The 15,088-nt window shown below is 43.0% G+C and overlaps 1 protein-coding gene and 1 long non-coding RNA gene across 3 annotated transcripts; one reads left to right on the top strand and one right to left on the bottom strand.

Moving 5' to 3' along the window:
• On the bottom strand, positions 2,960-4,271 carry LOC109829623. Of its 2 annotated transcripts, none has more exons than XR_002244095.1 (4): positions 4,053-4,271; positions 3,857-3,975; positions 3,514-3,694; positions 2,960-3,422 (listed from the first exon to the last, which is right to left on the bottom strand). It is a non-coding gene; the product is annotated as an uncharacterized LOC109829623 (long non-coding RNA). The 2 variants fall into 2 exon arrangements; XR_002244096.1 differs by having other exon boundaries at positions 3,514-3,690.
• Positions 9,763-10,560, top strand: LOC109831317. Its single transcript, XM_020398651.1, has one exon. The coding sequence runs from the start codon at positions 9,763-9,765 to the stop codon at positions 10,558-10,560; it is 798 nt and encodes a 265-aa protein (XP_020254240.1).

The raw sequence follows: 15,088 nt of genomic DNA, 5'->3' as shown, positions 1-15,088 counted from the left end.
ATTACTCATGTGACCTAATCTATTATGCCATAAAACAGATTTATCACCTATCACAGAATTAACAGAATCAAGCACAGGTTCAGCATGACAAATATACAAATTGTTTTGTTTTTCAGCAGTAAAAATAACAAGAGACCCTTTTAGTATTTTCATAACCCCTTTACCCCATTTTCCCTCCAAACCATCATTTTCTAGAGATGCACAAGAAATCAAGTTATAACGTAAATCAGGAACATGCCTAACATCCTTCAAAGTAAACACAGAACCAGAGGAAAACCTAAGGCATACATCACCAGTTCCTAAAACATTGCATTTCTTTTCATTTGCCATTGACACAAAGCCATTCTCTATTTTCTTGTAGTTTGAAAACAAGTTTTTAAAAGGAGTCATATGAAAAGTACAACCAGAGTCTACCAACCAATCTGATTTACACAAAGGATCAGATAACACAGAGTTCAAATATGCATAATCACACAGATTATTAATCATGAAAATCTCACCCATTTTGCCCTCACAGACAACCATATTAGCATGTTCATTTTGCTGATTTTTCTTAGCCTTAGGACAATCTTTAATAAAGTGACCAGTTTCATGACAATTATAGCATTTTTTTTAGCTTTAAACCTGGACTTAGATCTACCCCTTTCATTTTCAAATTTTTTCTTACTTGATTCCCCATTACTAGCATTCTTTTGGTAATTAGACCTATTCTGAGGCCTACCCCTCACATGCATAACCTCACCAGAATTTTTATTTCCCCCAGAATGTTTTAAATCTAATTCCTTACTCTTAAGACCATTGACCACAACATCAAGGGTAACCTCATCTCTGCCATATTTAATAGCAGATTTCACATCACTATATGAGTCAGGAATAGCATTTAGAAGGGCAATAGGAGTATAATCGTCTATATGTTTATCACCAGTTAACTTAATATCTGAAATAAGTTTTGTGAAAACATCTAGGTTCTCCTCAATGTCCTTAGACATATCCAATCTAAATTTGAAAATTTTTTCAAGCAAAAACATTTTACTGGGCAAAGAGGTTTCAGTATAGAGTTCTTCAAGTTTATCCCAAAGAGTTTTAGCACATTCCAAAATTCCAACTTTTCTAATCACAGAGTCAGATAAGTTCAAATAAATTGTGGAACAAGCATTTTCGTTCATTTCCGCCGTTTATTTTCAGTGTCAGAAGTTAAATAAGTCTGACCAACAGCCCTAAAGGACTTCTGTTGGATTAAGATGCATTTTATTTTTTGTTTCCAAATGCTAAAATCAGATTTTCCGTTAAACGGAGCCATACCATATTGAATCATACTATATTAATTAGCAGCAGACATTTTTCACTCAGAAAAAACAAACAGCAAAAAAAATAGCACGATTTTGGTAATTATCCGGCTCGAAACGTGTGAAGCAACTAGCACGAACAAATGAGAAGAACGATGAACACAAAGTTCTTGTTTCAATCTCTTTGATCTTTCACACGAGCACTCCCAAAAAACAGTATTTTAATTTCTGGAAAAATTTAACAGACCCAAAGATTTACTGTAATTTTTCAACAAAGCCAGAGATTAATCTGTAATTGATACCATTGATTGAACTGTAATTATTCAATCAGATTGAATGCACAGGAACTTCAAAGATGGCGATGCAGACAAGATCAAGCTAAGAACTACAGAAACAGATTTCCATCACCTTACCTGAGCGAAACCCTAGGGGAGGGTTTCGACCTTACCTACGCGGCGGCGGTCCGGCGAAGTCCAGCGGTTTTGAAGCACAGCGACACTAACCTCGCTCTGATACCACTGTTGAGAATCAACGTCGCTGTTTGGCTCAGAAGCCTGCTCAATCAGTCCTTCTTCTTCAACTGTGCACCACCAAGAACACAAAGGGGGGAAGCTACTGTCTCTCTCTCTCTATCACACAAAGGGTTGAAAGCACAGAGCCTTCGAAGGAGCACAGAGCTCAGATAGTGAAGAGGATCGCACAAAGGGGGTAAAGCACAGAGCTCAAGATCTCAACACCCACGCTATTTCCCTACCACCGAGCTACTACCGGCCCTTCACCTTAAATAGGGAAGGGGGCAGCCGACACGGGGGAGGAGGCTAGGGTTTAGGGAGGTAGGAGCCGACCTATGGATGGGACTCACAGCGGCGACCATCAGATCACAGAGATCGGGAGGAGGTGAGAAACCATTGAATAAAGAGAGGAAGAGAGGGGCTAGGGCTCATCAGCTTAAAGGAGGGAAATGGGCCTTTATGGAAACGGGCCAAAGTCTTTGGGCCAACAAAATAACAACAGTAATGCTGGTAATGAAACTGATGGAAGTATTGAGATGTTGCATATTTTGTCAGGAGCAAATTTTCTTTTATCTTCATCACTTGACTTTTTTGTTTGTTCCATGTGACATGAAGTCCTTTTGGTTAATATTTAGGTGATTCCAACTTCGTATTTCATCCTCTCTATTCTAATCCTGGTTGCTGATAATGGAAATTATGTTTCCTCCTCTTTTACGTAGTCTACCCGTACATTTCTTTAACCATTTAATTCCGCGGCTTCAGTCATATACATGTCATGCTACTACAGAGTACAAAATTTATCAAACCACTGTAGTCATTCACAGAATTGATAGGGTGGAATTTCTTTTTTAAATTTTAATCGTTTTCCCTTTACTATTTTGATGATCTCACTTATATATTTAAGTAACATTCCTTATATATAAAATTGGGTAATTTTAACTCTTCTCTAAGGCTCTAACCAAAGGTCCCTTTTTTAGGCATCCAATATTAGCATTTCCAGTTAAATTAGGCAATACTATGGTTAGCCCTCTCTTGTATTCCTCACACATGCATTAACTTCACATGAGAGATCATCAAGGACAGATAAAAAGTAGATGAAATATGAATATACAAGAGAATATTTGCCAACGGTTTAAAATTCTGAAGTAAGAATCCAAGAACTTCTCATACAATATCAGGCATTTCATCTACTCAACATTGCTCTTTTTATCAGTTTCAGGTGAAACTGACAATAAAAAGTGCATGACAGAGAGCTTGAGCAAAAACATGGTGAGACTTAGCATACATTCTTCGAGCTTAACTACAATGGACCATTTTGAAAATCAGTCTATCACACTACAGAAAATAAAAAATTTTACTTAGAAATAAACAAAGACAACTGAGACATTACATCAACAGAAACATTTTACAATCAAAATATTTACATAAGCTATTTTTAAAACTCAATGGAAAACAGTAACTGAAACTATCTACCAAATCGAAGAGTGGCAATTATGTTTAGGCCTCATTTTGATAAATTTGTTTATGCGGCATCCGTGCTTTACTTCAGGCTTCTTTTTGTTATGGCTTTGTACTGATTGTCGGTCATTCATGTCAATGATTGTAATCTTTCTCTTTTTCTTTGCTGCATTATGAAATTATATAGCCACCTAGTTAGTTCCTATTCTGTACCAAAAAATAAAATACAATCAAAGAAATAGTGTTGAGAAACATACCTTCTTCTGCATCCTTGCATCCTTCTCTTAGCTTCCTCTTTAAAGCCTCCAGTTCGTCTTCATACTTGAACACAATAGGTTTTGGTTTTCGCTTCATGTCAGTGTCATCGTTCTTCTCTGTGATATTTTCCTCTCACCTCATCTCACTGACATCTTTCTTCTCAACGATATTTTCTTCTATCTCAGAATTGAATGATACGTGGAACCTCATCTCACTGACATCTTTCTTCTCAACGATATTTTCTTCTATCTCAGAATTGAATGATACGTGGAGGTTAAATTAGTTGATTGCAGAACAATTACATAAATGAAATTTAGGTAATATTTAGAGTTGAATTAGTACATTCGAGTAATCCATTGAGACAGTTTGTGTAGTATCTGGTGGTGGAAAAGGAATCCCACATATCAAAGAAAGGTCTTCCTCTTTTGCGGGACATTCAACAGCAGAGACTCCGGTGGTTTCTGCAAATTGTGACCACTGATTAATTAAGAGAAACTAAAAAAAATCACAGGTACAAAAGAAGAAGATAAAATCTTACCAGTCAAATATTCAGTACCATTCTTCCACTCATTTGAAAGAACCTTCAAGCTCTTATTGCCAAAGATTGAAACCAAGAAAAAGATCAGGAAATCTACTACAAGGTTGATGCATATCAAAAGTTAGTTCAATAAAGTCTATATATAGAAAGAAAAGAATATTTATGGAAGCATAAATGTACAAGTACTCTCTCTGACATTTCAAACAAGTTGTAATTCTGAGATTGCTAGATATCGGCTCTTCCTCTCATCAGTTCTAGGACTGACTTATCGAGGGATCCTAAAAACTATTACAATGGCCACAAACTCAAACAAACTAATTTTACGTGGTTCGGCAAACTGCCTACGTCCACGGGGTAAGGAGGGGAGATCTACTAATAGAGGGAGAGATACAATTAGGGTTTACAATCTCACAATCTAAACCCTCTCAAACAAACTCTCAAATCCCTCTTAATCTCTCTCTACAAAGACACAAAAGACTGCACAAAAGTATGCTGAAAATCCTCTCAGATCCAAGACCGAAGACTACGTTCACAAAAGCCTTGCTGCCCCACGCCGTCCTTTGCACTCTGCCTTGCTCCCAAATTTGCAGCCGCAAAAGAAACCCCAACTTGCTCTGCTCCAAAGCCGCCTTCGCACTGCTCCCAAGTCGCCGCTTTAATTTCCTTTGCTGTGCTTGTTTGTGGAAAATTTTGCAATAAGAAAATGAATGAAAGAACTGTATTTGATTTTATTCTCTCTAACTGCTTAGAAAAAGAATGTTTACAAATCTCTCAACTCTCGATTACAATTGGATTTCCTGATTACAAAAGAGAGGAGAATGAATTTGATTCTCCCCTTTGTTTAATTCTGGGTTCTTCTCGGTGGCGATAAGATGCCTCCCTCGAATGCTCGCGTCGAGTTTGATTCTTGTTGACGATCCGAAAATTTCAATTCACTGGAACAACTGACTTGTCTGGTTGATAACTCTTGACGAGTATTGTAGCTCAGAACGAGTAACAAACTCTAATATGAAAAGAGTTATTGGAACCGAAAATAATTCGGTTAATAAGCCAAGTATCGAATGTCTGGACTCTTCAGCTGATGATGATTCCCCAGACTGTGTAAGGAGTTGATCCTCTCACTCTCTGAATCCGATTTCTAAATCTCTCTCTCTGATTCTCCAAAAGTCCAACCCCGAACTCTGTTGAGTTTGTTGATATTTATAGGGAGATTAGGGGTGTAACTGCCCCCATTAATCGGTTGTAACAACCCACGTAAGCCACTCCTCAGATCGTGGGTGAGGAGCGGTTTTCAAAACTGCATGGATCGTGTTTGAACAGGTCAGAACTTTGACTTGCGTTCTAGCATAGATTCTGCGCTTGAACGCAACATCTGGAAGTGCGTTCTGCAGCGATATTGAGCTGTGTTGTGCAGCGATGTAGAGCTACATTGTGCAGCGATGTAGAGCTGCGTTCTGCAGCGATGTAGAGCTGCGTTATGCATCGATGTAGAGTTGCGTTCTGCAGCGATGTAGAGCTACGTTGTGCAGCGATGTAGAGCTGCGTTGTGCAACGATATAGAGCTGCGTTCTGCAGCGATGTAAAGCTGCGTTCTGCAGCGATGTAGAGCTGCGTTCTGCGATGTTGTGGAACTGCGTCTGGCGACGATTTGGAGCTATGTTTGGCGCAGGTTGGAGCTACGTCTGGCAGCGGTATAGAGCTGCGTTGGGCAGCAGGTAGAGCTGCGTCCAGTGGCGATTTAAGCTGTGTTCAGCGGCTGATTTAAGCTGCTTTTTGTCTGTCTTTATATATGGATGACACCAATGACCAGTAGAGAAGGCTATTTGTGACACTTGAGACACCCCAATAACGCTCTATCAACCGCGGATCACGATCTCCACTAAGACCTCATGGCTTTTAACCATGCACTTCTCAGCATGTCGAATATTTGCCCACAGTTCCCTAGATCTTCCTGCTTTTCTAAAATCATTACACTGCTCATCAGCATCTCTAATAGTTGCTAATATGATGTTAGTCATGTTGTTGTCGCAGCCATCAAGATCAATCATCTCAAACATGGAACTATGTTGACAGCTAAGGATGCAATGATTGCGGTGCTTTGTCTTTTGGAGCGTAGCCACTTGTGTTTTGACTGTAGGGATGAATTCTAGCTCTCGATTTCTTCATGGTCCATAGGAGCGTCCCTCGATTGTAGCTTTATGTTGGGTAACAAGAAAGTGGTCTGATTGTAACTTTCATTGTTATAGCTTGATGAGGATCAGCTATCCATTGTGATTTTTAGACAGCCTACAGAACCCCCTCTAAAGTTTTCAAAAGTTCACGGTTGACTGGGACGAATTTTCGGAATACTTTGGATCCCAAAATTTTGCTGATTGAATGCATCTCATCACAGACTGAGTGGAGCATCTCAGGGTCTTAGACAAATTTGTTGACATCCTCTTTCTTGTTTAGTTCGTCAATAATGACTTGGACTTCAGCTTGTATGAACAGGCTTTCATCCCCAGCTTAGTCAGGAAGATAGCTTCGGAAGAATCTTCTTGATCATCTCGTCTGGGGTAAAATGATCTCAACCGTCTGGTTATTGCTTGGAATATTAACCCCTTTGAAGGGGTTAGTTACGTGATAGGTGGGGGTTGGTCACCAGAACGCATGTCTAAATCATGCGTTCAACTGTCTGAATGTGAGGGTGCGTTCAGAAATTGAAACCCCCCTTTTTTGAAAACACGAGAATCACGTTTCGGGTGAGATTTTTCCTAGAATCCCGCATCGATTTGACAGCTACAGCTGTGTATAAATAGGCCACTGAGGTCAAATCAAAAAGTCATTCGACTTTTCCCCCTCTTACTCTTCCACCGATTTCCAAACAGGGCTCCTGTTCATCTTCTCCAGCATTTCGACAGAGGAAATGATTAATTCCTAAACACCTCGTCCGCCCGTCTTTATCTTCCTCGCCACGATTGGAATGGGCCCCAAGAAGAAAATGGCTTCCAAATCGAAGATCATCCAAGCTCAGGGCGTTTCTTCGGCTAGAACCTCCGGTGATGATCAAATCACTACGCCTTCATCTCCGATTTCCTCAACTAATGGTAAGATTGAGCCATTATAAGTTGCTTTGACAGATCTCTCATCCTCAACCCTTGATTGGCGATCTGTATTCCATCCTTAAACTCGAGAGATAATTCTTAGTGTTTATCGATTTTAAGAAAACGCATGGCTAGCTCCATCGTTCATAAAATTTCAACGCAGGTTCAGACCCTGCGTTTAAAATTTCGGATGCGGGTTGAGACCCTGTGTTTAAGGATCCGGACGCAGGTCTGAACCTTGCGTTTAAAATTTGGGTGTGGGTTCAGACCCTGCGTTTAAAGATCCGAACGCAGGTCTAATCCTTACGTTTAAAATTTTAGATACGGGTTCAAACCCTACGTTTAAAGATCCGGACACAGGTCTAAACCTTGCATTCTTGTATTAGACTTCTTCTGACTGATTTTTTCTTTTTGCGGTGTGCTACTCCAATGAGCCTCTTTCTTTCAACTACTACTTCGGCCACGCGGAAGGTACGGTGAAGAATACAATCTTCAGCTTTGTCTTCGAGTATCCAATATTCCAGGACACCCACAAAGAGCGGGCGAAACTCATCACTCAAGCTTTTCCCGAGACTCTCAGGTCTTTGGTTACGGATGCTAAATTTGAAACCACAGAGCGTGAGATTTTAAAGAAGACATCCTTCCTCTTTGGGGATTCTATAAAAATGGATCCCAAGCGAATGTCCGAGGGGAATTATAAATGGCTGAAGGTCGTCAACAACCGTCGCCTTTTCCTTCCCAATTTGGAGCGAATGTGGCCAATCTCTTATTATCAGTGCGCTTCTATCCCACGATCGATGAATTGGGAACTCGTTCAGGACCAAGGCGGTGTTGCTACAGGGCACATCACTCATCGGGGCACTCATCCGGCTGGTTTCAATAATTTTATGGCTTTAAAACCAGGTTTATTCCAGAAAGAGCATCCTGTTGGAGAGTCTGCTAAGTTGGCGGAGGTGTTCATTAGAAAATTTATCTCTGTCAAAGGAGAGTTCCCTGCTCAGGATTTCAGGGTTCCTACATGGGTTCACTCCAGTGATACGGACTGGTGGGCCCGGATGATAAATTTCGTCTTGGAGGAGCTAGAAGAACCTTTGAGGATTTCGGAGTTAAAGGTTCCAATAATGGCCACCCGATACAGAATTTCTCCAAATTACAGCGGACTCTTTGCTATGCTGGAATTCTACAATCCTCACACCGGCACTTTTTTCACCCCAGTTGGTGAATTAGGCTTCGCTCTTCATGAGATGTTTGAGATTTCTGGATTGTCTTTTGGTGAGTTGCCGTATGAAGAGTTTGTTCCCGGAAATAGGGAATTAGAGATTCTAAAAAATGGTGCTCCCGAAATCTACAACACTTATTGGGAATTGATGTGCCATTTCCAGATATGTGCGCAAACTACTGGGAAAAGAGCAGGCGGCGTGAAACAAGGCCAGTGGGCGGAGTATCTTTTCCGAAATCTGTGGGACAAGGAAGCTGAGGTGACTCTTTTAGCTGCCAGTACTCTCAAGGAGATCACAGAACGCATCAATGACACAACCTCTCATTATACTTGCGAGGTAGAGGAGGATGTCTTCCCAGCGTTCACCACGTTCGAAAGCTTCCACTATCAGGCAGAAATCCCCATCTCTGACATGGCTTTGTTCGCTGGTTTTCTGACTCTTTGGTTGAAGCGTTGCGTGGTACCCATAAGACCGGTGGATGCTATTACAGTAGAGGTCTTATACCCCGCTGTTCTTTTGGCTTATGGACGCCCCTTGAATCTTCTTTCAGCCATGGTGTGCTGCTTACAAAGTGGCTTGCGGGAACTATCTTCCGAATTTATTGCTGTCAAGAAGTTGGACTCCGACGGGAAGACTATCATTCAGACCCCAACCCCTCGGGTGCCGATGCCGTACATTTATTTGGTGTCTTGGTTTGTTTTGCACTGCCCTTCGATAATGTCGACTCCTGAATCAAGTGGTACCTCAGCTCCTCTTGTTCAACAATTAGAAACCTCTCAATGGGTTGGTTGGTATCAAGTTAAATTCCGTGAAATATTTAGGCGGGACTATAATTATGAAATTGCTTGCAAGTTTCCCGCTTTCGAGGGCGGTGCGTACGGAGAACTTCATCAAGACACTCCGGGACCGAATTCCTTCACCATGCTTAGCAGAGGTGCCTTTTGGTGGCTCATAAACATTCGCCCAGGTTATCTTATCTTTCGACAAGGGAGGAAGTGCTTTATTAAACCATATCAGCCTTATTGCTTTTCTCGGCAATTTGACTATGATCAGATTTATGTCGGGAATCCAAACCCTACTCTTGTGTTCACAGGTAATGTGTATGAAGGAGCAAGGGCTTGGTATTACTCGGTAGCAGGATGTACAGGAGCGAAATTCCGGCTGCCGCACAAGATGCCCAACGTTCGTACTTCTTTGAGCTTTTGCACGTGGTACCAAGCTGCCTCTCAAATTTCAGCTTACAGCATGAATACCTCTTGCTTGAGAGCCATCCGCAAATGGTATGCCTCAAAGAAGAGTGCTAAAAGGTTCTGTGCCCGTGGTGCTAACGAATATTTATCATATGAGAAGTCGATTACAGAGGACGAACGGCAATAATCACCAGAGCAAGGTCAGGAAGAGGTCAGGATGCCGGATACTCGCGAGGTGGAACCTTCAAGAGTTCAGACTCGGAGTAAGAGTGCCACTGGAAAAAGAGTGCTGGGGCCAGTTGAAGAAGCCAAGTATGACAAAAGAGCTCGTCGGAAGTTAGCGCTCGAGCCCCCTGCTTCTAAGCTTATGTCGGATGCTCAGAAAACATGGCATACCGATGAAGAAGAACGAGAATCAACTGCTATGGAACTCTCGCCTCAGCCTGGTCTCCCCAATGTTGGTCCAGCTTTAAGAGGCCCTGCCTCTTCTGCACATTCATTGAATGAAGAAGAACGTGGAGATGAATCATTTGCAGGGGGTATGGAGTTTGCCCCTGCAGACACGCTTCATGATACTGCCTCCACTGCCCCTCGTGTCGAAGAAGATATACCTCCTGTCCAAGAACCTACTGTGACTGCCCAGCAAGATCCAGTAGCGGACAAGTCTCATTCTGCTTCTGTGTTGCTACCCCCTGTAGGAGGTGCGCAGTTGAGCCCTACGACCGGAGTCATATCAAAACCTGCTATCACCGAGGATCCACCAGCATTTCCTTCCGTAGACGAAGATGAGCCTGTGGACCATAGTGATGGCGAGAACGGTATGGATGATGATGGTGACCAAAGTGAGGGTAATGAAAATGATGACAACTTGGGTGATGACAGCGATGATCCCGATGACTGGGATATTCCACCACCATCGTCTTCCGACAAGGCGTCAGCCTACATTCCTCTATCTCTCACTGGTAAGTGTCGTTCTTTTCGACTTGCAACTAATCTTTGCTCTGTACTTAAATAGTTTTCTCATACAGATCCTATGATACATGAGGCGAGTACTATCACCCCTCCCTCGACGAAACAGCTTATGCCACCACCAGCTCAGGTGTCAGAGCCACCTCGCTTGGAGGTCTCAACGACGGCCCTCCCACCGACAACTTTATTGACAATTTCTCTAGCCTCTACAGAAGTGGTAGACATGCTAAGGTCATCTAACATGGGGGTAACTGATGGCTCTGCAATCAAGTCCATCTCAACTGGATATCGGCGTTCCTTCTCAAGCCACTACGCCGAAGTCACCTGCTGGTCTTTTACTTGGCTCTGTGTCTTCAGAAGTTTCTGTGCCGTCTCCCATAGCTGTTTTGAGTCCCACGGACGTGCCAGATTTTCTCAAGATTTCTCTTGACTATTTAGAAAGTCTCACCAGGAAGGTGATTGAGGTTGTATTGGCTGGCCGAGACACTTTTGAAACCTTTAAGCCTATGCTCACAAATAGTTTAAACAACCTAAAGTTCATGGGTGAAGCCCACGTCGTTCAGCGTTGCTCAGAAGCTATTTTGCGCCTAGAGGCACAGCTAAGGTTCTTGGAGGCTTTAGGTCGTGTTGATATCCAGGCGCAGATTGCTTCCACATTTGAGGATATTCGGGCCGAAGAAATTAATAAGTATGAAGCCGCTCGACGTCATATAGCAGAGCAAGAGGTCGAGGTGGAACATCTGCAGCAACTGCATGCTCAAAAGCAAGCTGAGCTAACACTCTCCAACACTTCTTTGGAGAATTTACGAGAGGAGATCACTGCCGCTGAAGTAGAGTTGACTAGGATGAAGGCTCAGTTCAAACGAGAAGAAGCCATCGTCACTGAGCTCAATGTCAAAAGTGCTACCTCTCTGGTGAATTATCGCACAAAAGCTAGTGCCCCGGAGGAGGCTAAGAAGGAGGTAGATGCTATGCTGTCTAGTGAGGACGAGCTTCGGAAACGGGCCAAAATGCTGGTTCGGGCTGACCATGAAGGAAAACTTTCTGATATTAAGTCTCAGCTAGCCTCATTCAATCTGGTGAATTGATGAGCCTACTTTTGTATCGTTCTTTTGGTAGAAACAACACTTGTCTTAGGTCACCTTGTTTTCTTTTGAATAAGGATAGTGTTGGCTTTTCATTGTTTCTTTTTTTTTCATATCATGTTTTGACATGGAACCATGAAATACCAGTTTGATATTACGACAATAACTATTTATTCCTCCTGTATTATGCTTTTGCTTTAAATACTGGAAGAATTCTGTAAATGCCAGGAATGTAATATTAACGTGGCACCCTTTGTGGTCCCGTCGCTCTATTGTTAAGAGTCGACAAGTGGAAGGTGTTACGATCGGTGCAACTTTGGGGACCTATCGCTCTATTGATGAGAGTCGATAAGTTAGAAGTATTGCGATCAGAGCAACTTTGAGGGCCTATCGCTCTATTGACGAAAGTCGATAAGCTAGGAGCGTTGTGATCGGAGCAACTTTGAGGGCCTATCGCTCTATTGACGAAAGTCGATAAGCTAGAAGTGTTGCGATCGGAACAACTTTGAGGGCCTATCGCTCTATTGACGAGAGTCGATAAGCTAGAAGTGTTGCGATCGGAGCAACTTTGAGGACTTATCGCTCTATTGACGAGAGTCGATAAGCTAGAAGTGTTGCGATCGGAGTAACTTTGAGGACTTATCGCTCTATTGACGAGAGTTGATAAGCTAGAAGTGTTGCGATCGGAGCAACTTTGAGGGCCTATCGCTCTATTGACGAGAGTCGATAAGCTAGAAGTGTTGCGATCGGAGCAACTTTGAGGACTTATCGCTCTATTGATGAGAGTCGATAAGCTAGAAGTGTTGCGATCGGAGCAACTTTGAGGACTTATCGCTCTATTGACGAGAGTCGATAAGCTAGAAGTGTTGCGATCGGGGCAACTTTGAGGGCCTATCGCTCTATTGACGAGAGTCGATAAGCTAGAAGTGTTGCGATACTTTGAGGACTTATCGCTCTATTGACGAGAGTCGATAAGCTAGAAGTGTTGCGATCGGAGCAACTTTGAGGACTTATCGCTCTATTGACGAGAGTCGATAAGCTAGAAGTGTTGCGATCGGAGCAACTTTGAGGACCTATCGCTCTATTGACGAGAGTCGATAAGCTAGAAGTGTTGCGTTCATGGTAACTTTGAGGACCTATCGCTCTATTGACGAGAGTCGATAAGCTAGAAGTGTTGCGTTCAGGGCAACTCTGAGGAGGGTGAAGTTCAAACTTCGTCAAATATTTTGTTTTAAATTCTGCAGAAGTTTTAAAACTCAAACAGCATATTTTCTAAAAATCTGATTCTAGAAATAGGGGTACCCCCTGCGTTCATACTCTTGAGTTGGGTTGCGTATTTTTGGAAGAACGCATCTCCAGACTACTACGTTTAGTCAGGCTTTATGGACGCAGGGATTTGTCCCGCGTCTAATCGGTAGTCCAAGCGACTGCAATGATGACGAAGAGGCTTCCTTCATCGGGAGTCTTGGAACTCTACACCATCATTAATTATTTATAAATAGGGCTGATTAGTCATGTCAAGAGGCTTTAACGTTTTTGTTTGCGGTGAAAGCTGTTGTTTTCATTGCTATCAAATCTATTACAACTTTAGTCGTTACAATAAACTCGAATGAAATAAAAAGTTGATCTTTTTATAAGATCTCCTTACACAATGAAAATAAAAAGTTTACAACTTTGTCAAACAAACGCAGAGATCGTTTATCGGTCTTCTGCTTGCGTGGGTGTCTTTGTCTGTGCCGGGGTTTATCCGTGGACTACCGTCGATCAGATCTGATTGCTGAAAAATTAGGCAGAGCTTCGTCGATCCGCGAGGAGATCTAGAAACTGTAGCGCTTATCTCGACAAAAGCGAGATAATTGCTCTTCTTAGAATTACCACAATGGGATAATACTAAGGATTGGATGCGGGTGATGTAGATCTGACGAATCTCTCTTTCTTAAGTTGAAGAACTCGATCCGATCTCTCCTCCTTCTCTCTGAAATCTGTGCACTTTAAGTCTTCAATCCGGCAGGGCTTCGTCGAGGCACAAGAATTCCAGATCTCCAAAATTCCAGATCTTAAAAAAATGAGGCCTAAGGCTTGTATTTATAGGCTTGGGGGGATAACGGAGCGGTTAAAACCACTTAAGGCCCAAATCTGCGTTGGAGACACCCTAGGGTGTCTCCACTTGATCCGAGACACCCTAGGTTGTCTCCCATTGATCCGAGACACCCTAGTGTGTCTCGGTTTGGGCCGAGACACCCTAGGGTGTCTCGGCCTTGGCCGAGACACCCTCGGCCTTGGCCGAGACACCCTAGGGTGTCTCGGCCTTAGCCGAGACACCTTAGGGTGTCTCGTTGGTCCGAGACACTCCATTTGGTGTATTTGTCTGTTTCCGCCATAATTCCTTCGTCCGAACTCGGATTTGAGTGATTCGAAGTGCGTTGGAAAGCCGACAATGAGTTCTATCAGCTCCGATGGTTAGATTATCTGTAGAATGAATGAGACACGAAGGGCATTGTTCCTTTTGTAAACATCGCGGGGCTCCCGATTAGCCCGTACCTTCGTTATTCCAAAATTCTGTCAGCTCACGTAGCTCGTCGATTCACTTCAAGCGTTCACCGACGTCAATCGAACTCCTGTGAACCAGATAGTGATGTTCGTCATCGTTCCTTAACACTGAGCTGTTCGTGGAGACCTATAGGCAATTTTCGATGCCTTCAGATACCCCCTCCAAAGCGTTCCAGACTCGTTTCTTTTATAGAAGAGGCTGGAATGCTTTGGATGTGATTGGTCCAGCCTTCAGTCGGCGTAAAGGACCTGTAGTTAGCTTCAACTCTTGGCTCCTTCGATTTTCGGTCTATCCAATGCTTTGACGAATAGCCGAGTCGTCGGAGTCTCGAGTCTACCACCAGTGAGTTGAGTTTGGCTCGTGTCATTGAGTTGACTTTGAACTGACTACCTTCGTTACATTGTGTTGATTTAGGGTTTCAGATCACCGTATGTTGACTTTTTATCGCAACGCGTTGAGTGGCGTTGACCTAGGGTTACGCGTTGACCGGCGTTGACCTTAGGGTTTCGAACGTCGAACGTTGACTTTTTGGTCGCAACGCGTTGACTGGCATTGACCTAGGGTTACGCGTTGACCTTAGGGTTTCGAGCGCCGAACGTTGACTTTTTGGTCGTAACACATTGACTAGCGTTGACCTAGGGTTACGCGTTGACCGGCGTTGACTTTAGGGTTTCGAGCGCCGAACGTTGACTTTTTGGTCGCAACGCATTGACTGGCGTTGACCTAGGGTTACGCGTTGACCGGTGTTGACCTTATTGTTTCGAGCGTCGAATGTTGACTTTTTGGTCGCAACGCGTTGACTGGCGTTGACCTAGGGTTACGCGTTGACCGGTGTTGACCTTATTGTTTCGAGCGTCGAATGTTGACTTTTTGGTCGCAACGCGTTGACTGGCGTTGACCTAGGGTTACGCATTGACCGGCGTTGACCCTAGGGTTTC

The sequence above is a fragment of the Asparagus officinalis genome, chromosome 2 (assembly GCF_001876935.1).
Source record: "Asparagus officinalis chromosome 2, Aspof.V1, whole genome shotgun sequence".
In the NCBI taxonomy this organism is placed as follows: domain Eukaryota; kingdom Viridiplantae; phylum Streptophyta; class Magnoliopsida; order Asparagales; family Asparagaceae; genus Asparagus; species Asparagus officinalis.
The sequence above is the reverse complement of the archived record's forward strand: the minus strand, read 5'-3'. Positions and strand labels throughout refer to the sequence as shown.

Excerpts from the sequence above, each read along its gene's own strand:
- LOC109831317 (XM_020398651.1), top strand. The coding sequence starts at position 9,763 with ATGCCGGATACTCGCGAGGTGGAACCTTCAAGAGTTCAGACTCGGAGT.